General features: G+C 44.8%; 1 protein-coding gene across 1 annotated transcript in view; it reads right to left on the reverse strand.

The window, feature by feature from the left end:
- Window positions 1–3,619: 3,619 nt before the first annotated feature.
- Window positions 3,620–11,081, reverse strand: part of LOC310784937 (CUB and sushi domain-containing protein 3-like) — a gene marked incomplete at both ends in the record, with an annotated part of 585,231 nt that continues 577,769 nt past the window's right edge. Inside the window, 5 exons of the mRNA XM_083645959.1 lie at window positions 3,620–3,779; window positions 4,507–4,642; window positions 5,463–5,550; window positions 5,833–5,969; window positions 10,112–10,270. Of these exons, the coding sequence (XP_083502085.1) occupies window positions 3,620–3,779; window positions 4,507–4,642; window positions 5,463–5,550; window positions 5,833–5,969; window positions 10,112–10,270 (680 nt within the window). The remainder of the gene's footprint in view (window positions 3,780–4,506; window positions 4,643–5,462; window positions 5,551–5,832; window positions 5,970–10,111; window positions 10,271–11,081) is intronic.

Genomic DNA, 11,081 nt, shown 5'->3' on the forward strand with positions numbered 1-11,081 from the left:
GATGCATTTTGATGAACATCTCTGTAACTGAGGTCTCAAATGTGAATCTCTGTCAACATGAAGAAAGAAAAAAAAGGCTGGCATGTCAATATTGAATATTGATGACAGATTTTCATTTTATAATATTTTATAATTTGCAAAAACATTATCGTGGGCCATTATCCATAAGCAACATTTCAGGGCTGTTCTGCCAGAAATTATAACAGCATTTTCCCACCATCTCTTGTTACATCTTGCATCACAGCCTTGCACGACATGACAGAGATTTCAGTCTAAACCAGAGCCAAAGCTGGATCAGAGTTTGGTCATATCTAAACAAACCCCATGTCTGCATTTGGGGGTTGGGATTTTTGTGTTGTCATGCCAACACTGATCAGTTTGTTAATATGTCAGAGCAAGAGATTTTTGACATTAGTTCTGCGTTTTGACATTGGCGTTTTCTGTCAGTATATTACTTCAACAGTCCAGCTGATTGGTAGAATGTTGGCCGTGTCACCATGGCAACAATATGGAGGACATTGTTACATATTATTTGTAGCCAGAATTTCTAAAGAAGGGGCGGACAAATGGCAGCCATAACACAACCTGGCTAAACTCTATCAGTGGTTTTGGAAATATGTCACATGTGATGACAACTGTGATGTGACCTGTGATGAGTGCATTATGGAACATAAATTTAAACACTATGATCCTTGCTGGCAAAGCTTGCATCTCGACAACAATGACAATAATAACAACAATGACACAGACACTTATGATTGCCTCAGTGGGAAATACACTGATGAGGAACTGGTGTGAAGAACTTAATGTATTACACAAGAAATTAAAATAAACCCATTTCCCGCCACAAAGGGGCGACTGTAGCTCAGGAGGTAGAGCGGATCGTCCACTAATCGCTTTGGATAAAAGAGGTCGGTGGTTCGATCCCCGCCTCCTCCAGTCTGCATGTCGAAGTGTCCTTGGGCAAGATACTGAACCCCAAATTGCTCCCGATGGCTGTGCCAGCACCCTGCGTGGCAGCTTGCTGCCATCGGTGTGTGAATGGGTGAATGTACTCATTGTAAAGCGCTTTTGGATAAAAGCGCTATATAAATGCAGGCCATTTACCATTTACAAAGGAACTGAAATACTCTTGTGACTTCTGTGAACAGCACATAGTTGAAATATCTTTTATTCTGACGTTTATTTTTTTTTCTAAAAACTGTTATAATCTGTCTTTCCCCATCAGCCCCTCCCATGTGGTAAATATATAGCACAAAAATATAGGTGGTGAATGCTCCTGTATATATATGCAAGTAGATTTACAGATCAGAAGATTCTGCAGCAATAACAAAGGAGAGAAGCACTCGCAGAGTGCACAATAATAGTGGAGCACATTCCACGAAGTAGGGCGACAACCCTGTTTGTCTTTCTTTTAGCCTGTCTGTCTGTCTGTGTCTGCCTGTCTGTCTGTCCATGAGTCTGTATTTCCCTAAGCCTGTCTATCTGTGTGTCTGTCTGATTCAGAGTACAGAATAGCACAGTGGAGTCCACAACAGTCTTAACAACTGTCTGTCTTTTAGTCTTAATACCTAGTGTCTGCTACAGTATACTTCTTTTGACCATACTCTGTCTGTCTTTCTGTCTGTCTATATTTAGTTAGTATGTCTCTATACATACGTGTCAACTTTTTCTGTGCACCTATCACTCATCCATTCTCCGTCTCCCTAATCTTTCTAGTTGTCCTTCTATGTGTCTGTCTCTCCGTCAGTAGACAGGTAGTGTTCCTGTAGAATGTGCTTTAGTACCAGAGCCTTCTCTGTTGCCCAAAGTCTTTTCTTCATGAGTCCATTCAGTGTCATTGCCATTAGAATCCATTGTAATCCACAGGATCAGCATCATAGTCCCTTGAGGCCATATGCTGTCTGTCCGTTCACTGAGGGTCTGATCGGAGTTAGGGACGGACCGACCTCTGTGAATAGTTGATTTCGGGTTAGACAGACTCCGATTGGCTGTTAGGGTTTAAAACATCTCATATTTTCTTTCATAACTCACACACTCGGCTTCCAGTTGTGTTGCAGTTGGCTTTAGTTCAGTTGGGGAGTTGTCTCGGTCTCCTCAGCCTCCTCCGTTATCCATTGGATGAGAGGGATCAGTTTATCCAGTCTCCTCTTATCTGGTCTATTAGTGCTCACTCCCCTTCAGACTCCTTTAGTTTGCTCTTCTCTGATCCCAGTTCAGTTAGGATTACAGCTCAGTCTCCACGACTCCCCTCATCCTTTACTTGGGAGTTCTCTTTTCAAAGCAGATGTCTTCTAGAATTAGCCATTTTAGATGGCATTTTAGTAGAAAAAGACAAGAAGAGCGGTAACCTCTCGTTGTCATGGAAACAGGAGGTTGTCTCCACTGCTTGTTGCTGTATGGTAATAGCGTGTTGTGATCCGTGGCCGTTGTAGATAGGCTCCTGTTTACACGTAGTCTCTCTCTCTGGTTTACCGATGCTCTGCTGGTAACAGTGTCTTGTTATTGTCCATGTTCAACCCAAGGAGATAGAAACAGCATCATTTTGCTTCACAGTGTCTTTTGTGACGTCCACGTGATGTCACACTTCCCACCCGTGGCCATTTTGCAGCAGCCATTTTTCTTCAGCCATTCGATGTTCCTCATAGTAAATATTTTGTACAGATGGGGAGAGAAAATGGCATGAGTGAAATCAGCCCATTTTGTATTGCAATCTATGACTGAAAATGTTCTCTCTGTTCACTATATTCAGCGTTGGGTCGTGGTGACATTTCATGATATCTGTCTAGCAGGCCATGGTTTGGCTTAATCATTAATATTGGAGACAATGACCAGGGTTAAATAATAGTTTAAGGAATAATGGCTGTGTCTGGGTTTGGAATCAGATTATAAACCTGCCTAGACTAGCTGAGTCTTCAGGTTCCAGTTGGATCGAGGCCAGCACAGTGTGCAGTTGGCTTCCAGCCTAGATCAGGATCCAGACTGAATCCTTTGTATTCGTTTGATCTCACAGCTCACTGCGATTTGACACTGGCAGTTTTGCAATCCGTCAGATGCAGCAGACATTTTGTGTTCACATTTCAGCTGTGGATACAAAATGCTGTGAGTGAAAGAAACCAGCTGAGAAAACCTCACACAAGTCTTGTGATGAGATATCTGCCGGCAGTCTTTAGGTTTGGGTATAAGGTTAGATATAGCCAGGATGTCGTAGAAGTGAGGCTATTATGGAGACAGGGTCGAGATTCCAGTCGAGAGCATACTGCATTTTCCTCCTTAAGGCCTTGGGCCATTCCGGGCTCAAGGTTAGATTGCTCAGTCTTTAGGGCTGAAGTTAGCCCATCCTCACACCATGGAGTAGGATGTGTTGGGTTTTGGTTTGGAGTGGACAGCTCTCCTCTTGGGTTGGATTTAGGGCAACATTATGGCCCATAGGTTTTAGACCATGGTACTGAGTATTGGGTTGGATTAAGGGTTCGGTATAAACCCATCCTTAGACCATGTTTGCTGAATGCATACTGCGTTCCCCCTCCACAGCCTTGTACCAGTTGTGGTCCCATTAGGTTAAGAGGTTGGAGTCTTTAAGGTTGGTGCGAGGGTCATTCATAATTCCAATCCATCCTTAGACCATGGTGCAGACAGTGTTGAGATTTGGATCGAATCGAACCGCCTTCCCCTCCACCGCCTTGGCATTGGTGTTGTACATGGGGTTCTCAAAGGCCGCCTGGCCGTTGTTGTTCTCATGGACTGAACAGCCTGTGTACTGTGTCTTAGGTGTGGTTCTATGGAAACAGACAGGGAAGCCAATATCAGCACAGTGTTCTGATCTATTCATAATAACATCACTGCCCACGGACTGTAGCAAATGGAGTCTTAAGGCCTAAACATGGTCGTCCGTCAGAGCCTCGCCCCGCCCTCCCCGTGTGACGGCGGGTGGAGCCCCGTCCTACGGGGAGGGGCCGCCGTCGGCTGACGGGGGCTGCTCGAAAATGTGACTTCACGGCGACGATACGTGCGTGACGACAGCTGCAGGAGAGTTGTGATTGGCCGTTGCCCTGGCTCTTCGTCGTAAAGTCGCCTTTCAAAGCATGATGTTAGATTATAACAACTAGTTGTGTGGCTTAGCCTTCCCAAATGTTGAGGGTCGTTTTTTAGAATTTAATACATAGAATTGGGAACGTTACATTCAATTTCATTCAGACTGCCTGGCACACAATCTCCGCCATTTTCACACGGAGCTTCCGCGGGGGGGGGGGAGCGGGGGCGTAGTGGCGTCCGAGCATGTGGGGCTCGCTGGCGCCGCCAGACGGCGAGACGGCTCCAATTCGAGGCGGACGGACGACCATGTTTAGGCCTTTAGGAGTGGATCTATGGTAAACAGAGATTCAAGATCATCTTAGATTAGATGAAGATATTCTGTTCTAAAATCTGAGATTTTGCATCTGAAATGCAATAGAGATCTGCACTTTGGTGCAAATGCATGCAAGGCAATAACAGTAACACGTATACCTTTGCTTGTAGAGATAGAAGCCAAAGCCAGTGAAGATAAGAGCAAAGAAAGGCACCAGGATGGCGATAGCCACAGAACTGCTGTTGGTACCGAGCTGAGGGGGAGAAGAGTTCTGACTCTCTGACATGTTCAGACCTGGCACACACAAGGAAACACATACACACGCACGCACGCACGCACGCGCACACATGCACACACACACACACACACACACACACACACAGACAGACGCACGCACGCGCACACACACACACACCCACACCCACACACACACAGACACAGACACACACACACACACACACACACACACACACACACACACACGAAACGAACACAGGAGAAACATTGTCATATCCACACAAAAGTTTAGCATTATTTGTATAAAATTGTATTCTTTTATTAGATCATCTGTACCATTGATCTAATCAAAATAATGCTCTATTGTCTAGAATGCTCCATCATTACAAACTGGCTGCAAAAAGAAAAAGTAAAAAAACAAACAAAACAAACAAAAAACATTAGTTTTCAGTGATGTGCTATGGTTAATTGTAGCCCTCCCATAGCTGTACTGTATATTAGTAGGAGTTGTAATGCTATAAGTGTAAGTTAGGTCATTATGGATGCAGTGTGTGGTTTTGTTACCATCGAAAACCAATGTTTAAAATCTTACTAATATAATTGGCCGGTCGATGCTGCATGGCAGGGACCCACAATTGCTCAACTGCGCATGTGCAAAGTGCCTGAGCTGTGAGCGTCTGTGAGCCCGCAAAGCGGGTGAGACCAACGAGGCACGGTAGTAAAGCCGTGTAGAATGCTTTGTATCTATCATTTACCATGCAAACTGGCTTACTACAAACATAATGAAGTTATTTGCTGCTGTTACCATATGCTAGCACAGCTCACGTGACACATACCATGGCACATCATAACAGGTGCCATTACAAAACAGAATTACCCAGTCTCTGCAGTCCAAACTGTCCATAGTCTTTCCCCTGGATGAAACCCTGGAATACATAACTAGAACCATCAGGCTCTGCTGATACCTGGAGAGGAGAGGAGAGGAGAGGAGAGGGGAGGGGAAGGGAGGAGAGGAGAGGAGAGGAGAGGAGAGGAGAGGAGAGGAGAGGAGGAGAGAGAAGAGGAGAGGAGAGGAGAGGAGAGGAAGAAGGTGGGAGAGAGAGAATAGAGAGAGAGGAAGGTGGAGTCGTTTGTGTTACCTGTTGTGTCAACACAGCAAACTAATACAGGTTCAAGGCAGCGTTATACTCAACTGAACTCAACTGAAGAGAATTCAAATGATTAATTCATGATCCATTGAGACTTACAAATCCATCCATGGTCCAGGAGTCATCTGTGATTTTGGCTGGAGAGACGACCGAATCCTTCAACTGGTTTCCCTGGTTCAGATGGCTCACCTGGTACATCAGCAGCAACAGCCTGGCCTCAGAAGCCTTATACACACCTAGAGGGGGAGGGACAAACACCTGGTTTGCAATAGAACACAGTGGAAGACAATAGAATAGAGTCTATTCTATTGTCATCTGGTGCCCTCAGCAGGTTTTCCTTGTTCTCCTGGTGTGTCAACAACAGTAACTTGACATATTTACCTGGAATCTGTAATCATTCCAAGTCTTGTATACGACGTAAAAATGTGGTACAGGTACAGTGTGTAATACTGGCTTATAATTAGTAGGCTGGTTGAAGAATACTTCACGATCTGAAGCCTTGCTACAGTACAGTAGGTTTTGTTTGCATGTAGAATTCAGTGCTGGTAAAAAAAATCAGAAAAAAAATCAGAAAAAGAAAAGTCTGGAAATGGGTTCAAGTACAATGACAGAGACTGTGGGTATGTCTGTGTTAACCTGAAGTTCACTAACTAAGACCAGACCACAATCAAATATGTTTAAATGATTTATAGATGGATAGGGGTCGAGGGAAGAGGGATGGAAGGATCGAGGGATAAATGAATGAATGAATGAATGAATGAATGAAAGGGATGGAGGGTAAAGAGATGTAAGGATGATCGAGGGGAGGGATGGGTAGTGCTTAGAGACTGGGGATGATCGCGGGGGGTCGAATGAGTCTGGGTTGATGGTTGTCTCAAGGAACCCTGTCTCGCTGATGGGGTCGTTCTTGACTCCATCGTTGCTGATGGGGACTCTTCTTGACTCCATCATAACCCCTTAGTTCCGGTACTGAAGGAGAAGAGCGAGGGTGGGATGAGAGCACTGAGACATGCGAGAGAGGGAGTGGTCGTGGTAGGCGTGTATAAGTAGGGTGGAGCCAGAAGTTGAATGTGAGCTTGAGGCGTGGTCTTGTTGCCGAACTTAAGTTATAATAAATCATAACTACATAATATTTTGGGTTATCCCGTCCTTAACATGAAGTGAACTGGTTGGGCGTGGGGGGATTCCTCTTCTAGTTTAAGTGGTTCACTTCAGATTCCTCTCCTAATGTAGAAAGGAAGAGAGGAAAAAAGCAGCAATACAAACAATCAACGTAATCAAAACTCTTAAATTGTGGAGTGCTTTGAAATTAGGCATGAGTGTGATCGTGTGTGTGTGTGTGTGTGTGTGTGTGTGTGTGTGTGTGTGTGTGTGTGTGTGTGTGTGTGTGTGTGTGTGTGTGTGTGTGCATCCCCCTTGCTGAAATAGCTGAAATGCGTTGGGCGTTCAGTCGTGTCGTGTGTGAAGTAAAGTGAGGAGGGCCTGGTCTTCAGATCAGGATGGGCTGGCCACACTGTAAAGTGGATGCTGTGAGACTTCATAGAAGGCTTCACCAAGTCTCACACCGGCTGCAGAAGCTCTGGGTGGAAAGGGCATCCTATCCAAACCTGAATCTGTCATATACATTTAGTTTAGTGATGTGACAACTCTCTGGCTATGGCTGCCAGGGCTGTGTGTGTGTGTGTGTGTGTGTGTGTGTGTGTGTGTGTGTGTGTGTGTGTGTGTGTGTGTGTGTGTGTGTGTGTGCGTGCGTCTTGCAGGTTGGTGGTAGGCAGAGTTGGAGGGTTCCTCAGAGTCTGGTGTACCTGGGGCTTGAACACCTGCCACCTGTCTTGTTTCTTTCAGTTTTCTAGTCTTCTCGCTCTATTGTACGAACCTTATTTATTGGTCATAAATCTGACCGTCTCTTTGTCTCCCTCTTTGTAAGCCTGCTCATATTCTTCTCTCTTCTTATAAGCTCGCCACTACGTGGACGTTTCTTGTTGTTTGTTCGTCTGTAAGGAGAATGTTTTTTGGGGGAAATGTTTATAGACTTCCATTCAGTTTCATTTACTTATATCTGTTTGCAGTTCTTTCTACTGGTCAGTCGTAGGCTACTGTGCTGAGTATCTCCATAGCATTTAGCATATTTCAGGCCGCTTCCTAAATCTTCAAAATGGGCAGCAGACTGTTGTTGTGTGTTGACTGCTTGTGAGTGTCAGTCGGTCAGTTGGCGATCATGCCTGCCATATGTTGTGCTGTCAGAATGGTGGAGGAGATTTTCACAATCTCCTCACGTATAACGGGAGAGAAGAAAGAGCATTGGACTAGAGACAGACAGTTAGGAGAGATGAGAAGCTACTACACTGTAAAACCTTTCGCCTTTGCAGCAAAGCAAATGATACGATTAGCACGACATGCCACGTGGTGCACGGATGATTTCCTCAGTCAACTATAAATAGTATTCTGATCAACATATTCTGATTAACATATCAATCGTGTTGGCTCAGTGGAGGCAATGACAAATATTTGGCTGAGTTGAGAATTTACCGTTTCCCACTCGAGGTAAAGGCGTTGATGCAATGTGGCTGTATGTAAGTGATGCACAGATTCACTTGGATGCTTAAAAATAATCTTTATAGTAGGCTACATTATGAACAAATAAGATACATCTTGGTTGGCCCACTTTCTTTTTGACTATTATTACTTGAACAATTGCATTTCAAATATAGAAAATGCAACAGAAAAGATCCCTAAGAGTAAGCAAATTGCATATTTCTAAGTTCAATGTGAAAATATGTCTGGATGATAGAAGATAATGTGTGTGTGTGTGTGTGTGTGTGTGTGTGTGTGTGTGTGTGTGTGTGTGTGTGTGTGTGTGTGTGTGTGTGTGTGTGTGTGTGTGTGTGTAGGTGTGTGTAGGTGTGTGTGTGTGTGTGTGTGTGTGTGTGTGTGTGTGTGTGTGTGTGTGTGTGTGTGTGTGTGTGTGTGTGTGTGTGTGTGTGTGTGTGAGAGAGAGAGAGAAAGAGCGAGCGAGAGAGATTGAATGCTTTATTTTGTTTGGAGTGGGGGGTGCAGTGTGGATACCATGCACTTCAGTGGCTCGGAGACTAAAATCACTTATCTTTTGTTGTTAGCTTATAGCCTAGGTGTTGGGAATTATTGGTGGTGTTTGGTGAATGTGCACCTGTCTGCTATAGGCTACCTGGGTTTGATCGTTTTTAAAGTGTTGCACTTTTCAAAGACAAAAAGGTGAGGAGCCTGAAAGTGGCACTAAGCTAGTTTTCACTTGTTTAAGATGAGTGACACCAGATGGAATTTGAAAGAGTTGAGATCAGACCTCTTGGTGCCTGCCCGAGAGCAGCTTTAGCTGTTATCGATCTAAAGCTGCTCTTTAAGCCAGCAGACGGATGATAACAGCATGCTTTTGTGATATGGTAGCTGTGCTCTCTGCTCGCTCCCCCAGGAAAACATTCTAGCCTCAGCGGGATTTGTGCTTCACCACTAGGGTCTTAACCCCCTGCTGATACTGTTGTAGGACCCTGGGAGGTCTGTGTGTGCGTGCGTGCGTTAGGGGTGGTTACAGTACAAACAGTAAACAACAGCTGACAGCCCTGGGGAAGTAGGGAAAGTCAGACCATCCACCATTAGGGAGCAGTGCAAAGAATTCAAAGTGTTCCCAGTAGACGTGTTTACCAGAGAGCAGGAGCTCCATGCTGCTGATGAGGGCTAAATACTTACTGACTGTGCTGTCCTCTCACTCACAGACATTTTCTCTGTCTGGATGGACCAATAAAGCATCGAAAGGGTATTGCAATATAACCATGTGAAGTCTAGACATCATTCCCTGTTCATTCACACTTCTCCCTATTCAATCAGTTATCCACGCCAAGTTTCATTCATACTCCTTCCTATCCAATCACAGTTATCCACGCTCTCCCACGCTAATCAATAGCCAATCGGTGCAAGCCATCTCCTTCACTCGCTTTGCTGCTGAACCAATCATCTAAAGCAGTTGTCACTCTGCACTCTTGCCGTCATTCCCGCGTGCCAGTTGTTTGGTCCCGCCTCCTCCCCTGGCTGCCACCACCAACATGGCTCATGAGGGATTCCCCCATGGGGGGGATTTCTATTCGATGCATTGCCGACGCCCTCCCCTCATCATCGCAGGAGGAGCGTCATCATGGAGCCATACGCCAATCTTTAATCTCGTTTGTGGTATCGATAAATGTTATTTTGAACCTTTATACTAGTCTCTCATGATTGAAATCATATATATATCACATATATATGATTTCTATAATATATATATGATTGCTATAATAACATCACATTGTATCATACCACGTCACATTGTATCATAATGATCATATTGTAATCAGTTTTCCTGGTATCACACCTGATAGGAGTAGCTCCATGTTGCTGTTGCTAAGCGTGACGTTGACTCTTCCTGTTGTGGCGTTGAAGCTGGTGATGCTCAGTGTCATAGGCTGCTTCCTCCCACGGTAATTGTAAGAACCCTTCCATATGTAGTTAGGAGCAAAGACATCGTCTGGGACTATAGATTAGAATAGAATAAAAATAGAATAAAGCAGCAATTAGTTTCACAGGCTCTCTCCATTGACACCAAAGATCCTGGCTGGTCTTTGATATCAAGATAGGCCACGTTCTTTTCAAGTCTGTGGAAACTGCAACGGCAGGGAATCATCTTGTGTCTAAAATTGTTAATAAATGGTCAATATCCATGAATATTCATTCCTTACATCAGACACTACCATAAATATGCAACTGCGAAGCAATTTTAAGAAGTCTCTTGGTCTCAGAACGCTCTCACTAAAGATCTTCAACTTTATGCAGCTTGGCAAAATCAAATGTGTCTCACAGGAAAACAAATATATATATATCTAGGATCAGCCAAAAAAGTTAGTCTAGTCTGTAAAACTGACTAAAAGCTGACTGCGCCGAGGGGGTCGCCACAGCTGGCCGTCCTATCGGCGCAGCTCGGCGGAGGGGGCGTGCAACTCCTCGGAAATGTGACTCCGCGGCGTCAACGCGGACGTGACGTGACCAGCACGAGAGATGTGATTGGACGTACTTGTTGTGAGGAATGAGGAAATGCAATTTCCTCATTTAACAGTGCTTGTCCCTCATCAAGCAAAGCCTTCTGCAGGCTCACCGGAATGAGTTTTGAAATGGAGGCACAATAAAATGTCCCCCCACCGACATGATTGCAAGTTCTTGGTAAACAACACGATAGCGTCATATGTAATGGACATGAGTGTGCCACAAGCCACCTAGTGTTTTGGATGTGTACCGCAGCCAATGCGCAGAGTTACATTCGAGTATGCACAGTCTCGCTGTCGCCGCTC

Source organism: Poromitra crassiceps (genome assembly GCF_964638095.1).
Source record: "Poromitra crassiceps genome assembly, chromosome: 11".
Classification (NCBI taxonomy): domain Eukaryota; kingdom Metazoa; phylum Chordata; class Actinopteri; order Beryciformes; family Melamphaidae; genus Poromitra; species Poromitra crassiceps.